Source organism: Bos taurus, chromosome 19, assembly GCF_002263795.3.
Source record: "Bos taurus isolate L1 Dominette 01449 registration number 42190680 breed Hereford chromosome 19, ARS-UCD2.0, whole genome shotgun sequence".
Taxonomy (NCBI): Eukaryota; Metazoa; Chordata; class Mammalia; order Artiodactyla; family Bovidae; genus Bos; species Bos taurus.
Window position 1 is genome coordinate 40,670,696 of NC_037346.1, and position 16,590 is coordinate 40,687,285.

At 55.5% G+C, this 16,590-nt stretch overlaps 1 protein-coding gene across 1 annotated transcript; it reads left to right on the forward strand.

Annotated features, from left to right (window-relative positions):
* Positions 1-1,973: 1,973 nt before the first annotated feature.
* IGFBP4 (insulin like growth factor binding protein 4) lies at positions 1,974-13,562 on the forward strand. Its single transcript, NM_174557.4, has 4 exons — positions 1,974-2,565; positions 9,368-9,525; positions 10,294-10,428; positions 12,361-13,562. The coding sequence occupies exons 1-4, from the start codon at positions 2,217-2,219 to the stop codon at positions 12,493-12,495; spliced, it is 777 nt and encodes a 258-aa protein (NP_776982.1). The 5' UTR covers positions 1,974-2,216; the 3' UTR covers positions 12,496-13,562.
* Positions 13,563-16,590: the final 3,028 nt, after the last annotated feature.

Below are 16,590 nucleotides of genomic sequence, written 5' to 3' on the forward strand. Positions count from 1 at the left end.
GCTCTCATATCTGTTTTCCTGCCTCCTAGGAATTATCCCAGATAGCGATGGGGGTAAGGCTGAGGATAGACTTGGGGCGGGGGGAGCTGCTGGGGTAGAGGTGTGGACATGTCTCACCTGGAAAACTGTCCAGATTTCCGACACTCACAGCACTCATGCTTCATCCCCTGGCACTTCTCTTGGCTTCAGCTCAGCCTCTTCTGCCCTCCTTCCTTCTGTCCCAGCACCATTATCCCTCCCAGGTTTGCTATCCAGGAGACAGGTCCAGCATTGCAATCAGAACTATTCTTCCTGGTCCCGGTTTATTCTCACAGGAGCTTTAAGAGGTAGGCGAGGTGGAGATGATCTACCTCCACTCTAGTTAGGGACGTTCGAGCTCTAAGGGGTGGTGTCCAAGTTCATACAGTGAGTTGGTGGCAGAACTGGGTCCCATGATGATGAAGGAGTTGGGAGAGCTGGGGGAAGTTTTCTGAATCGGGGATAGGCCAGGCTTCCCCCAGGAATGGAGGAGCCTGGCCCCCTTTGGGCCAAGACAGATGGGGAAGAAGAGACCCCAGTCGTCTGTGAGATGTCCGCGGAGCATCCCGAAATTGTGTCCCCAGCAGTGACTCTCCAGTCCTTCTGCAGTTCTGCCAGTAGGTGCCGTCAGTTTGCAACTTTTGGTTCTGTCCCTGTGGGGGTCAGCTTCTAGCCCCTCTGCCTCCCTCCTCTCACCTGGACAGTCTGCACTTGCAGAAGGTAAAAGATGGCCCAATCCCTGTGAAACTGAAGGACCTCTGTCCTGGAGGAGGAATCAGGAAGAGGGTCTCTGATCTACACTTCAGCTTGGCTACCCTGCAGCTTTCTAGGCCAAGCCAGAAAAATCCACAGCAGGTCACCAATTATGCCTGGACAGGAGCCCTTACCCTGAAATCAGGTCCAGGATAGCAGAAACTTTGGGGGAGGGTGGGGAGGGAGGACCCGAGAGACCATCTAGGAAAGGAGTCCCTGCTCCAAATACTACTCTAGAACCCCTCCTAACCCTGCAGGATTGAGGCAAGGCGCATACACGCACCAACAGGATCTCACAGAGGCCCAGCCAACCCTGACACTAGCCCAAATAGCACTGCTGGGTGAATTAGAAAAGGCACCCCTGTTCTCAAAACCATTGAGTGCCATCTGCTGGAAGACAGTCACAACAGCTATACAAGTCTACAATGACTACAAGAGAAATGGTGCCCCCTGGAGTTGTGCAATGCACACTTTGCCTTTGAGAGTGGCAATCTCCTCAGCCAATTTGGGGCAGTAGAAGCAAACATCCAGGAAGGAGCAAGCGTCTGGGCATCTCCCTCTCCAGGTGGGAGTTCTGTTGACTTCATCCTGGGTAAGCCAGACGGGACAGGGCCTCCAATGAGCCGCCGAGGAGGCTGGGGGCCGGAGCAGGTTGGAAGAGGCAAGTGAGGAGAGAGCCCATTAACTTCTTAGGGCCGTCAGAACCTTCTGGGCCCCTTTTCCCCTCCTCCCCGGACCAGTTCTCCAGCGGCTGAGACGAGAAGCCCTTGAGTGGGGTGGAAAGGACTCTCTCCGGCCAGGGAGACTTAATCTCGGACTCGGGAGTTGGGGCCAGGAGGTCGTCGCGCTCTCAGCGTGTGGGACCGCGGGCCATCTCAGGGGTCCGGGGGAGAATCCTCCAAGGTCGGGGGTGGGGGAACCGAGGAGCAGCGCCTTCGCTTTTCCTCACCCTTCGCTGCCCCCCGGGGCCCCAGTTCGGAAGCGCTCTCGGCCCCTGCCGTGGTTTCCAAACTGCGCCGCTTCCTCCTGCGGCAGAAAAGGACTTTCAGATGTTGCAGCGGCGGCGGCGACTTAGGACAGCGCCCCCTCCCCCTAACAGCCGCCTCTCCGTCTCCCTCTCCCCTGCCCCTCCCCCACCACTGGGACGGCGCTGGGGGTGTGGCCAGGGGCCCGTATAAAGTCCGGGGGAGCCGGTCCCGGGCAGCCGCTCAGCCCCCTGCCCCCCAACCGCCCGCCGTCTGGGCCGGGCCGAGGATGCGGCGCAGCGCCTCGGCGGCCAGGCTCTCTCCCGTCCGGCCAGCTTGCTAACTTCCTCGGCTCCGTCCTTGTCCGCCAGCGGGGGCCACCGCGTGTCCCCGCGTCCTCCGAGTCGGGTCCTCCAGGCGCGCCGGGCGCTGCCCCTGTGTGTCTCCCGCTGCCAGCCCGCGCCCCGTCCCCGTTCGGTCATGCTGTCCCTCTGCCTCATGGCCGCGCTGCTGCTGGCCGCCGGGCCCGGGCCGAGCCTGGGCGACGAAGCCATCCACTGCCCGCCCTGCTCCGAGGAGAAGCTGGCGCGCTGCCGCCCCCCCGTGGGCTGTGAGGAGCTGGTGCGAGAGCCGGGCTGCGGCTGTTGCGCCACTTGCGCCCTGGGCAAAGGGATGCCCTGTGGGGTGTACACCCCCCGCTGCGGCTCCGGCCTGCGCTGCTACCCGCCCCGGGGCGTGGAGAAGCCCCTGCACACGCTGGTGCACGGACAAGGCGTGTGCATGGAGCTGGCAGAGATCGAGGCCATCCAGGAAAGCCTGCAGCCCTCTGGTAAGGTGCCCCTGCCCTTGCATGCCCTCCCTGGGGTCCTGCCCTCCCAGAAGCCCCCTTTCCCATTCGGGTTGGCCCGGAAGGCTCTTGAAAATCCTCTGTGAGTTGAGCAGAAGACAGGTACGTGGCAGGGCCCAACTGGCATGGGACAGGGTCAGCCAAGGAAACTGCTATCAAGTCCCTGGGCAGCCTGTTGCCACCATCACGGAGGAGGATTCTGTGCCATTGCTCCATCTGAAGGGTACCTATTTGGGAAGAGAGTCTCAATGGTAGTCCTGGATGCTGCTGTAAGGGTGGAAAGTTAAGTGACCTGGTCCAGCCAGCAGCCGCAGCCTGCAAGTGAGGGGCCAGATACCTGGGGGATGGGGATGGTGGCCTGGAGACTTTCAGTTCCTGATCCAGTGACCTTCCCTCGCTCTGGACTCAGCTTGAAGCCCCAGGAGTCTGAGAACCCCGGGCTTGGACTTTTGACATTGACGTGGGATGGAGCAGGACATGCAAATTAGAGAGGTTTTGATGGTGAGGGGGCATCAGAGTAGCCCTTCCCCAAAGTCCCAGGCCAGCTCACCTAGCTTTTTTAGAGGTATTGGGAAGACAGGGTTCTCCTCCTGCCCTGGTACACAGGCACCCTGCTTCTTGCTCCTGGCAGGTGCCATCTGAGGTGGCAGAAGAGAAGCAAGTCTTGGTTCTCAGCCCAGAGCTGCAGAAACCTAACGGGATAGGGAGCAGGGATGGACGGTTGGGGTGGCGGGGGTGGGGAGAGAGAGATCGAGAGAGAGAGAAGTTTAGAAGGCCCTCTCCAGAGAGATTTAGAAGGCCCTCATTCTTACACTTTCTCTTTTCCTATATCTCGGTGAGACTTTCAGTTTCTTCTAATAACCTTTCTCAGTCTCTCTCCTTCTTCCTCTTGTTCTTTTGTTCTTTCCTGCTGCATCTCTCAACCTCTAGTTTCACTAACAACATTCTCAAATTCTCCTTTCATCACTATCTCCTGTCCGTTATCAGCTTCTTTCTCCTTATCTTATTCCTTTTCCTGTTTTTGTTGCTCTGCTTCGCTCACTTTCATCTCAGTCTCTTTCTGTTGCCCTTTCTCTCGTCTCTGTCACCATTTCTCTCTCTGTCTCTGTTCCTGTCTTTCTCTGTTACTTTTGGAACCTCTGTCTGCCTTTCTCTCCCTCTGCCTCTGTTTCTTGTTCCCTCTCTGACTCTGTTTTGCTCTCCCGGTGCCTCTGTCAGTGTCTGTCTCTTTTCCTGGTGCTTGAAGCTTCCATTGTTGCAGTCCGGATGCTGGGAGTGCGGCCCCAAGCTTCCTGCCCTGGGTCCCAGGCCGCTCCACTTCCTCAATCCTCTGCAGCTTGTTAGCCAGAGGAGAGCAGGATGCAGGGAAAACAGGAAGGAGGTGGACCCCAGGGGTCTGGGCCTCGGGCCTCTCTGCCCTTCCTGCTCCTGGGCAGCGAGAGATAGGTCAGCAGAAAACATTCTAGGAGAAATGCCAGCCTGGCACCCAGCACATCTGGGAAGCTGTGGGCGGGGAGTCTTGGGGTGTAAGTCGCTGATCCTGGGGTACAGATGCCAGTGCCAGCGGGGAGGAGGGCTCTGGTGCTAGACCATACTGGGAGTGAGGGCTGAGCTCTTGGGCTCCCTGGGTACAACAGGTCCACTTTCCCTTTGCATCTTCATCCTCCACCCGCCAGCGGGTATCTGGCCACAGATTAGGCTGGTGAGCTTCTCCTCTCTCACCAACTTGAACCTGAGGCTGAAGAGAAGAGCTCTTAGCCCCTTCTTTCCTGGCTAGGTAGGAACAGCCCATCCCGTAGTGCAGAAAACTGTTCCCCTAGAAGATTTGGGGAGGCATGGCGTGAACAGATTGTGAGTGCCCTGTGGACATCATATCCACCGGCCTCGACAGGCAGCTTTAGGTCCGCTTTAGATTATAGGGCCCGGGTCTCTCAACCCCTCTCCTCCTTCCCTCCTTGCCTTGGCCTCCATCCTTGCAGGGCAGGCAGAAATCGGGAGAGGGAAAGGGGAGGTGAGGGGACCCTGGGGCACTAGGTCCCCACTCAGTAAGCTGTGTCCTTGACTTTTTACCTCCCAGTCATCCCAGAAGTACCCCTGCCCCAGCCCAGGCCATACCACACCATGTGAAAGGCGCCCCCTAGGGTTGTGTGGCAACCCTGCAGGGTGTCTGGTGAGATCTGGAGGCCAGAGCTTGGTCCCTCTCCCTGCTGTCCTCCTGAGCCTTCCACTGTCAATACGCCACTGTCCCTGTTATGTCCCAAGGCTTTAACTTTCTTGCCTGGGTTTTGGCAGAGGTATCAGTTGAACTTTTCTTCCTGCCTCTTCCTCTTGGGGCTGAGCTTCAGCAGGTGACTGGGGGAGGGCAGCCTCCCCTTGGTCTGCTGTGGTCCAGAGGCTGACTCTTTGCTCAGGGGGGCAGGTCTCCCCACATCCCTCTCCATGCTCCCCTGCCTCCATCCTGTGCCATGACCCCCTGTCCCAGCTTTTTGAGCCAGGCCACTAGTGGTGAGGGCGGAGTGGGGACACCTGCCTCAGAAATTCACGATCCTGATTCAGAGTACTGACCCTTGACTTGTGGAATCTGGGGGGGGGGGATGGTGGGAAGATCAGTGTTTGGACTGGGGTGATCCAAAGCTGTGCCCTGGGTCCCTCTGGGACAGCGTTAGGGAACATGCAGGCTGGGTTAATTTTTAGTCGACACAGCAAATATTGTCCCCTCTACTTCAATACTGGGAATCCAGTCACGTCATGGGAACAGGGCCTTCCCAGAAATTCTGTGCCTTGGGGGAGGGGGGAAGGAGGAGCATGCCTGCTTAACATTTTTTCTTCAGTTTTGGCAAAGTCAGAATTATTGGTGCTTTGGGTATCAGGAGCCTTTCCATTTAAAGACATAGGAGCTGCAGAGATATGTTCTTCTCCTTTCCTCCAGCCATTCTGCTTCATTTCCTCATGTGTAAAAAGAGGGGACAACAGGACCCAACTTGTAGGCTTGGGGCATCTGGCATGGAGTAAGAGCTCAATGTTGGAGCAATGAGAGCTTGGTGATGAACAGAAAACCAAATAGATTTAAGTTGAAGCTTAGCTTCTCCCATGATGCTAGGGCTTTAGGGAGCAATGGGGCAAGTGAGCAAAGCTGAGAGACATGCAGAGGAGTGGAGGGAGGGGGTAGGGTGGAGGGGCCAGCTGTCCTTATCTGACACTTTGAGGCCAGCAGCCATGGCATGAGGGTGAGGGGGGCGCCCCCACTTTAACCAGACCTCAGAGAAAGGCCTGGTACCTGGCCGGGGGATCTTGGCTTCTCCAGTGAGAGTCCAGGCCTTTCTTGCAGGGCAGGTGGGTGACCCTCCAGCTCATGTCTAGGTGGCTGGGCCCACCTACCTCAGAGCCTCACCCTAGGCATCTTGAGCTGGGTGTGGGCTGGAGTGGAGGAGAAATCATGGGGATGAAATTGGGCAGCAAGAAAGAGGAAATCCTCTAGCTTTGACCATGAACTTTGCAGCCACTGGTGCCAAAGCTGTGGAGCCTCTTCTTTCTCTGGGTGCCTGCCCTTCCTCTGTGGCTGGAGCAGAGACCATGTTTACCCTGTGGTGGGACGTCACTGGCCTACTCCAGCAGGGCCAGATGAGGTGACCCAGCCTACCTGGGAAGCCCCACCTCCCAAACAGACCTTTCAGACGTAGGGATTCTGACCTTTGTTGGGGAAGTGAGGGGGAAGGTCTGACTCTGGCTCCTGCTCAGAGGGAAACCCACCAGGATCGTGGTTTTTCCAGAAGCACCACCTAGGTGAGCAGCACGATGTGACTGACCTCCTGGGTGAACAGAGAAGTAAGTAGCAAGCATTTAGCAGGTTGTAGAGGTGGGAAGATGAACTTTTTTTTTTTTTAGAGACTCAAGGCTACGAACTTTGCCCTCCTAAACCTAGTGCCTGGGGTGGATCCTGGGGTGGGGACTCAGTCTGCCAGTGAAACAAGGCTGGACAATGTAAAGTTACAGATTAAGTGGAAAGTCAACTGCCGGGATAGTCAGTGTGTTCTGCCCAGGGCAGGGTCAGGGTGCCAGGGTGCATGTGGGTGTGCACGTGTGGACCAGTGTGTGTCTGGACACGTGATTGTTTGTGTGTGTTTGTGATCCTTGAATCCCTGCCTCTGTCTGTGCTGATAGGGACATGCTGTGTACCCATGTCCCTGCAAGAGGCAGTATGGAGCCACTGTCCCTGTCTGCTGGGTTCTACTCTAAACGGCTAAGTGTGCTGGGCAGTGGGGAACCAAGGAGGGGGAGGCCAGGCAGGCAGCCGGCTCAGCTTTCCCCAGATAACGTCCCCCTCCCTCCCATGTGATGTGGGCCTGCCAACACAAAACAAGAGCTATGTTCCAAGCTCACCCTATGCCTCACGCAGCCCCAGGGTTCAGTGAGCGGACCCAGTTGTTCTCCTTAATGGTGCTTCTTAAGTTAGGGGATAAACATTCCAAATATCCTTTAATAATCCCCTGAGTGTCTGTGTGAACTTCGACTCATGGGAACACAATGTTGGAAAGCAGTCAGACCTCTACTGCAGATCTTTCCAGGTCCTTGAGGCCTCTGCCACCCTGACTCGCCCCACCTCCAGGTCAGAGAGCTCTCTACCTCCTGAGGCAGCCCCCTGCATTAGAAAAACTCTTCCTAGGGAACCTAAAGAACATCTGGCCACTTATCAAGAGGCACAAGTGTCACTGTGCACAACTGTGCTTTCTTTTATGGTCATGAAAAGAGAGCAAACTCAAAGGAAAGACAGCGAAATGTCTCCAGGTCAAAGGGGGCCGTCGAGGTACTCTTGGGTTGTGGCAGATGACCCCTGGGATTCTTCCAGCCTTTCCAGGTAGAGCGGTGGCCCCTTTGTTCCCAGCTCAGCTTAGCCCCTGTGGTTCCAAGATTTGGTTTCAATTTTTTCCTGTCTTCTATTTCCTTTCTTTCTGATCGTCAGCTCCAGCCTAAACCCCCGCGAAGCTGAGTCCACCCACAAGTCTTGTGGCTTTGTGCAAGATGAGAGTGGTGTGTGTGGGGGGGTCACTGGCCAGCCTGGGCCTCCTTGGCCAGAAAGTTCCTTGGGAGGGTCTTCAGGGAGGAGCCTGGATCTCAGATCTTCTCTCTGGTTCCTGGCTGAGGGCTTGGAGTCTGACTTCTTATGGGCCCCTTTGCACAATCCTGGTCTTCTGAAATTGACCAGTCCCTTCTGCTGCTGCCCACACCAGCTGGGAAGTCTTTGTTGGTCTTTGTCTTCAAGGTTTCTCCTTGGTTGACCTTTGGAAACTTGTTGTCATCTTTTGGGACAGAAGTCCCCAACAGACTGTCCTTCTTGAGATGTTAAATACGTAGAAGGAAGGATTATATCTCTCTGCTCCATTTATTCCTTCCCTCTGGTTCTTTTCTCTAAGCCAGCCCTGCACCCGTGACAAAACCTTTTCCCATCCTTGGTGACTCAACTTTATAAATAACCTTTGGTGTGGAATCTTGACACAGACTTTTTGGGGGTCTAGATTCCTCCATGTCTGGCTTCTCTTTATCTATGTGCTTCACCCCCCCACACCCCCAGAACTAGGAGAATAAGAAGAGAACTAATCCCCACCCCCCCAACTAACTTTGGCTGAGCAGAAAAATACAATTTGACCCCAAGGCAGCTCTGGGACTGCTGCCATGCATGGAGGAACCTGCTAACTCCTCAGGAAAAAAAAAAAAAATCCTGACGCAAACCAGATGTAACCTTCTGTCCGGCTGCCAACATCTGGAATGCTGGCAGGGGCTTTGCACTCGAGCCGGCAGCAAGCTGCCAAGCCTGAGCATTTCAGAGGTGGCTCTGATGTGCAGAGAGATCTTGAGACCTCTTCCTCCAGCTCAGCTCCGCGTTCTGGTTTTGGCTGCCAGGATGGAGTAGCAGAGGTTACAGTTCTGGGACTTCTGGATGGGTTTTTTTCTTGAGTTCAGATAGAGCCTTTAAGAGATCCCAGGGAGAGGGTGGTGGTCCAGCCCACCCCCATCTCCAGATCCCAAGCGCCCTGGCTCTGGGCAGCTGATATGCACTTTGGATGAGGTCTGAAATCTAAGGATGGGAGACTTTGGAGTGGTGGGGTGGGGAGCTGCAGGAATGTGCAAGGGTGTTCTTTTGGTCCTGAGGGCCACACAGTGTCTCTCCCACACACACACACGCACACACTTTTCACATGCAAGCACACACACCCACTCCCACTTCTCCTCTCCAGCCAATGGAGAGAGCTTTTGGGCCACGTTTCTCATCACTCATGGAAACTTTGATTCTGGCCATTTGGAAGAGGGTCAGCAGAACTGACAGCCCTGGGGAACCCCTGGCTGGCTCAGCCAGACGCTGAAAGGAGCAGGAAAGGAGACAGGAAGAAAGAGCAGACGGAGAAGGGGGATGGTAGGGAGAGCTGAATGGAAGGGGACATGAATGTGGGGCCCTTGGCCTGCCTCAGACCTCCCTGCAAGGCCCAGGGGACCCTCCTGCTGTTTGGGCGGCTGCAGCTGGTGACTCATCTGAGGACTGGACTGGGTGGAGTGAAGGAAAAATCAAGGTCTCCAAGAGGAATATTCTCCTGAGAAGATCCAGGGGAGCGGGGAGGAAACCAAGGTGCTGCTTTCATTTCTTCCTACCCCAGACCCCCTGCTCCTCCCCTGGTTCTTCCAGCACCAGGCTGGAGACTTCCCAAGGAGGAGAATGCAGATGGGAAGTCGGGTTGCTCTGCTGTCTTGCCCTTTATAAGCACTGACCTCTCCCCATCTTGCCTGACTGCAGACAAGGACGAGGGCGACCACCCCAACAACAGCTTCAGCCCCTGCAGCGCCCACGACCGCAAGTGCCTGCAGAAGCACTTGGCCAAAATTCGAGACCGGAGCACCAGTGGGGGCAAGATGAAGGTCATCGGGGCGCCCCGAGAGGAAGCCCGGCCTGTGGTGAGGACCACTGATCAAATGTGCACATGCATAGGCACACACCACCACCATCACCACCGCCACCACCAGATCCCAACAGTGTCCGTTCTGCAAGCATTCTTTGGCTGTCTGCTCTGTGCACCTTGTGTGCATCATCAGGACCCAGAAAAAAGTCCTCCCTCCTGTTGAAATTCCTTTCTGGCTCAGCAATTCTAGACACTGGGGACAGCTGAAGTTACTGTTAAATACTGAGACACTTCCACGCTGGTTGGTGAATAGCAGTTGCCCCAAACCCCCTGATGTTGCTTGGCTCTTCCCCTGGATTCCTCACCCCAGAGCTTCTCAGTAACTCGAGAGTTCAGGCTGGCCATAGTAGGGAGCCTTGGGACGTTGATCCAGGGTCTGGCTAATGTCTTTTCTGATGGGTGGTTCTGATGGATCCGTGCCTGGGTCTTACAAGTTGTTAATTATATGATTTCATCCTTCCGTCTTGTTTAGACATCATCCCCTTCCTGTCCTTCTCCATAGATTTCCTTTCCCCACTAGGTCCCTTCACGTCACACCCCTCCTTTTTAGAAGCTTTCTGGCTCGAGATCCTCTCCTAAATGTCCCCTGTCCTGCCCGCCAGGGTCCCCTGAACCCGAGCCCCTCCTTTCATCTCCCTGGAGGCCTGCTTGGCCACCAGGCCTGAACCCTCCTTTCAGAGCCTGCAGTCCTGATCCGACCCTCAGCCCTGGTCCCCCTGCCTCTTCTGCTTCTGCTAAACAGTCTCATCTTCCCCTCCTCCAGCCCCAGGGCTCCTGCCAGAGTGAGCTGCACCGGGCGCTGGAGCGGCTGGCCGCCTCACAGAGCCGCACCCACGAAGACCTTTACATCATTCCCATCCCCAACTGCGACCGCAACGGCAACTTCCACCCCAAGCAGGTGCGTCTCCGTCTCCGCCGGCTCGGCCCGGCCTCAGCTCTGGGATGTCTGGGATGGCAGTCTCAGGAAGGGGGAGGCTCCCTGGCCCCAAGCTCACCCCTTAGGCTCTCGCCAAACCACCCCCACCCTCAGACTCAGGATCTCAGTTCATTTTACCTATTCCCCCCTCAGATGAGTAGACTGAGGCCCAGGGAGGGGCAGAGGGCAGCCCGGAGTCACAGGGCAAGTTAAAGGCAGGCCAGTCATCCTGCCTACCCATCCAGGGCTCTTTCCATGGCCTCTGTGGCCACCATCTGTGAGGCAGGCCTGGCACCCCTGTCAGCCTCTGCCTCCCAACCCCTCCCCCTCTCCACCTTCACTCCTGTGAGTAGTTTTCCTTTGTCCCTGGATGTCTGAGGTGTCATCTGGGAATGGAGGGGCTAGGTCTTGAGGAGTTGCAGAGAAAACTCAACATGCCTTTTCCCCCAAGCTGAGTCAGCGAAGGACCTAGGGGTCAGCCAAGCTGCGGGGAGGCAGACCTGACAGCTGGGAAGCACTTCGGGTGGAGCAGAGGAAGGAAAGGGCGGGAGAGGAGACAGGGATGTAGAAACCTCTAGGCCTCCTCACACCCTTGGAACGTGGGTTCCTCTGACAAGCCCCCAGGAAACTGGGATGGTCAGTGAGGCGGACCTGCTCCAGCTCCATCTCTGGCCTGTCAGAGTTGGGCTCCCCTGGGGTGGTGGCATATCTGGGCAGGGCAGTGGGCGGCCTCGTGCTGGATGAAGCCTGGATCTCCTCCAGCCCTCGTGGGCTTGGACACACATATTCCCCCACTTCATGCTCTACAGGCGAATCCACAAAGTGGACCGCCACTGGGCCAGAAGAGGCTTAGCTAGGAGGGGAAAGGCTGCCCCCGAGTCTGCACACCCCAGGATGGCATGAGGAGGTTATGAGGTGGGGTGCAATGGTGGAGAACCGGAAAGGTCCCCCGCCCCAAATCAGCGCCAAACCTTTCTCCAGCCTTCGTTCCAATACCAATTTTATCCTTGTCTCGATTTTTCTTTTTCCTTTTGTTTTTTTGGGCCAAGCCACATGGCTTCTGGGATCTTAGTTTGCTGACCTAGGATTGAATCTGGACCCCTGGCAGTGAACGTGCCGAGTCCTAACCACTGGATCGCCAGGGAACTAAAATTGATTATTAGTTATTAACCAGAGTTTACATTAGGGCTCACCCTGTGTGTTATACAGTTCTATGCGTTTCCTTCCCATTTTTATTTGCTGAAAATTCTGACACTTGATCCTTTATCATCTGGCCAGTTCTGACCCTTGAGACAACCTTCACTTCAATTCTAATCCTGATTCTGAAATACACCTTTACCCCTCCCCTCCCCCCTCCCCTGTCTAAGCCTGACCCAAAATTTAGCCCAGCTGCTTTATTTGTTCTGACCTTGACCTCTGTCTCTGTCCCAATTCCATTTTTGACGTGGGCTGTCAGCCTCACCCCACTCAAACTGTAGTCATAATTCCCAATTCGACCGCAACTCTTATCCTAATGCTACCCTAACTTCAATGTGGATAATCACAGTCTTAACCATAATCCTATTCTCGAAGCCTCAACACAGTCAGAACTCAAGCGAAAGCACAATCAGAACCCAAACCAAAAACTTCAAACTGGGCCCTAGCCTTTCACATTCAGCTGTACCTTTCAGCTCTGTGGATCCCGTCTCCCCTTCAGGGTGTCTACAGAACTTCCTCAAGGCTCTGTCTTCCCAAACTCTTTGGGCCTTTCCTTCTTGGCCACCTTCACTCCACTCCAGAGAGCTCAGAGGACTCATGCCCAAGGGAGCCTCCACCCTCAGAGACCAGTTGGGAACCACTGTCTGATCTGGGGGCTGGGCTGGGATTGGGGGTGGCTGCCTGGGAACCTAACCTCTCATACCCTTGTCTTGGCAGTGCCACCCGGCCCTGGATGGGCAGCGCGGCAAGTGCTGGTGTGTGGACCGGAAGACGGGAGTGAAGCTTCCGGGGGGCCTGGAGCCGAAGGGGGAGCTGGACTGCCACCAGTTGGCTGACAGCTTCCGAGAGTGAGCCTGTCAGCAGGCAGGGGGCTCAGTGCCCCCTGCTGCCCCCTTCCCTGGAGGCTGCAGAGCTGACCTGGAGCCTAGGTCTGAGTCCTGGCTTTGCCTCTGGCCCAGAAGTTTCCCTCGGGGTGTGTCTGTGTGTATGTGTGTGTGCGTGTGTGTTAATGAGCCTGGGTATGTGCTTGGGGTGAGCCAAACCCTAGGGGTGTCCTCTATGGGCTTAGATAGCCCAGGAGAGCCCTGGTATGTTTCCAAATTGATCCTGGATTCATTCATCCATTCAGCCCTTCAGCCCTTCAGCCATCTATAAACACTTCTTGACCACATACTACATGCCAGCTCTAGTTTGCAGCCCTGGGGACTCATCTTGACTCCCTCTGATGTAGATATGTGGGGCCACCTCCTGCAAGGTGAGCCCAAGTCTGTGGGAGAAGAGAAGTCCCAGTTCCATAATCGGGGAGGAAAACAGACATGTACCTTGACCATTGTCCTCAGTCTAGACAGAAGGTCTAGTCCCTACCATAGGGAAGCTGAGGGGTAGCAGGAGACCCACTGAGACCCAATCCCAACACTGAAACCTGCCAGGCTCCCCTTTACTCCTCCCCAGGTCCTTCCAGCGGGAGGACCTGCAAGGGCAAGCCCACCTTGGCTTGATTGCCTGGCAACTGAGACCCTGCTCTGGGGAAGGGAAGAGGTCAGAGGAAGCCCTGCAGAGGGCTGGGGAGGTGGGGCCCATCTCTGAGCAATCAGAGTAGGAGGAAAGAATGTATGTGCCTGATGGAGAAAGGGATCGGCATGCTGGGAGGTGAGGGACTTATCTGGGGTGCTCCTTCCTCCTCCGTTTGTGGTCACAGACAGGAAGTCACAGGATGGCGCCATCCTTCAGTGGTTCACTGTCTGTGGCTCTGCCTTCCTCCCCATGTCTCCTTCCCTGGATTTTCCTCCCCTATATTTCCCTACCCCTGGGCATTTTTTGGCTCAACTGGATGGACAGAGACTTAGGTACCTACCAGTTGGCCATGATGTCTTGTCTTTTTTTTTTTAACAAAACAGAACAAAACCAAAAAAACCCTAGACAATGGTGTTTGGTTGATTTATTTACAACTAAGAGACAGGGAATTACTAGGGATGGGAGAGCTGTCTTAGATGGTGAAAGGACTGCAAAGGGTCAGCCAGTTCACCCTCCTCTTCCCTGCAGCCTCTTCCTGGGAGGCCGCTGTGTCCCCAGAGTCTGTGCTGTCTGTGTACAGACTCCTGGTGGGTCAGTAATGGCTTCGGAAGGGAGGAAGCGAGCAGGGACAGCCTTGCTGGGCCAAAGCTATTTCTGAGATCAGTTGGTGAGTGAAGCGGGGGCATTTTCTAGGGCATCAGGCAGATCGGGTTTGTGTCTGGATTTGATTTATCAATTTAGTCGGGGGAGGGACTGCCCTGAAGCTGGGGAAAGGGGACAAGCTCTCCAATTCATTCCACAGCTCTGACTGCCTGGATTCTTGACTGGGGGCTGCACTGAGGTTTGATTCTGAGGGTTTGGGAGTGCGGTTGGTTATCTTTAATCTCACTGTCCTGGGCTCACCGGGCTGTGGGCGCTCAGTGCCAGCCCTAGAATGTGTGTCCACGAGGTACCGCTGGATTCCTGGTCGTGTCCCAGAAGAGGTCATCACCCCTCACTTCTGTGGAGTGTGTGTGTGTACATGTGTTTGATCTCTTGAGGTGCTCCCAGGCTTCTCAGTTTCCCTGGCCCCGATGCACTGGCACCTGTGCTGTCTGAATCTTGGGGCTGGGGCTGCGATCCTCATCTCTCTGGCTCTGCCTCGGTGGCGGCATCCCACAGCCGTCTAGTTTTCCCGAGGCACCGCAAGCTGCTGCCTGCCGCAGGAGATAAAGAACAAAGCAACGCTCCTTCAGCCAGGGGGCTGCTCTTCATAGAGCCCCCTACTTCTGGGGCCGAGGCCAAGGCATACAGGGGGAGGAGGCAAGAGTGGGCTGACAGTGAAGTTTTATATCCCTAAGCCAAATGGAGGGAGAGTATCTCTTTCCCTAAGGCATCTCTTTAAATTCCCCCTTGTCTGCAATCCGTCTTCCCGGTGCTCTACCCTTGCGTCCTGGGAGTGGGAGGTAAGAGGTCCTTGTCCTTTCATGGGCCTCCCAAGAAAGTGCTGGGTCTGCTTGGGAGGTGGCTGCCCATGTAGCCTGGGATGTACCTTTGTGATATAAGTGTATTTATAATGTGTGTGTGTGTGCATATGGCAAAGTGATACCCGAAGTGTGAGTGAGAGTGTAGGCTTTTACAGGATACGTGTATCCAGGCATCGTGTGTATAGACGTGGTGCACACTTGTGTGGTGTGTCTATGCGGGCTCTATGAGTCTCAGTATGGACGTGTGTGATGCCAAGAGACAGAGTGAAATTCACAGCGTATGCGTGTACTTCCCTCCCCAACTCGTTAGTTGTCATCAATGCAGGGCTTGTGGTGGTGGGGTTGGGGCGGGGGCTGCTGTCTAGCTCCAGAGAACAGAGGATGTGTACTTTGGGAGCAGGAATCCCACAGCTCGCAGCAGATTCCCCACCCCCACCCCCGGTTCCTGCCCCCACCATCTGGGAGCCAGGTGCTAGTTGTCAAAAAAGAAGGAAATAAAAGCAACTGCGTGTCAATGTGAACACCCTCTACCACTACCAGGCCAGAGGAAGTGAACTGCCCTGGGCAGTGTCACAGTGGGGAGAACCGGGCTCCAGAGAGGAACTGCTGGTCTGTTTGCACCCAGGCCCTCCCACTGTGACCTGTAAATCCCCTTGAATGCTCAGTCAGTCTAGTTGCCACAGGAGCATCAGCATCCTGGCAGAGGTGGGAAGGGAGGGAGTGCTGAGGACCTCAGTGGGGCCACTATACCTAGAATACCTTCAAAGTCCTTGAGTTCTCTGTCCTGCCTCCCTAAGAAATGTCATTCCCGGCACTGTGGTCTGGAGCAGAGGGGTGGAGGACCTGTGAGCCCATTGATGCCGATTGGTATCAGGCATTTGGTTTCCATTTCCTACCTCCTTGGGCTTCCCTGGTGGCTCAGACAGTAAAGAATCCGCCCACGATGCCAGAGACCTGGGTTTGATCCCAGGGTGGGGAAGATCTCCTGGAGAAGGGCATGGCAACCCACTCCAGTATTCTTGCCTGGAGAATTCCATGTACCGAGGAGCCTGGCAGGCTCCTGGCAGTCCACGAGGTCTCTAAGAGACATGACCCAGTGACTTTCACTTCACTCCTGGCTCCTTGGTGGAAATCAAGACCCGACGTCTGGCTGTAGGTTGGGGGCTGGGTTTTCCGTTGCCAGGAAGGCAAGGTGGGAGTAGAGAACAAAAACAAAATGGAGAAGTGGATTGACTCCAGTATTGGATTCAGGTGGGGGAATCTCTGGAAAGCTGGCCAAGACCCCTGGCCCCTTCTCTTATCAGAGTTCTGAGGTTCCAGACATGGCCATTCCTTCAACTCCTTCCAGGAAAACGCTGCTTGTCCCAACCCCTTTGCCCTCTGGGCCAGATTCCACCTTCAAGTTACTCCAGGAATGTTATGAGGCATGCAGGACTTGGGGCTCCAGCTCAGGGGCCCCCCTTCCTGGGAGGCGGGGCGGGGGGTGGTTATGGCTGTGTGGCAAATGACCCTGAAACATTCCTGGCCAGAGAAACTCCCTCTGCATTCCAGACCCCTATGGCAGTATGACCTCTGACCTCCGAAGAGAAAGTCAAGATGATGTGGTTGAATGGAGGTGGGAGGCAGGCTGGTAGCTGGGATACTGCGTTGTTCCAAGGAAGGGCGGAGGAAAGGGGGTGCTCTGTGAGTTGGGGGAGAGGGTCAGTGGGAAGAAAGCATGTTCAAGGGGGTGAGGAAACAAGTGGAGGAGGGGCAATGGAGGCACACGGGTACACACACACGTGCACACACACACACACACACACACACATTCATGCACGGGGAAGCAGCCATCATACCAGCCACCGTGGTGTCTAATTAGATGCTCACTGTGGAGTAACCTGTCCCCCTTTTGTCTGAGGTCTCAGAGGCTGGGGAGGCTTGAGGTCAGGGAGTAGAAGTGGGGGTGTTGTAGATAATTAGAAAC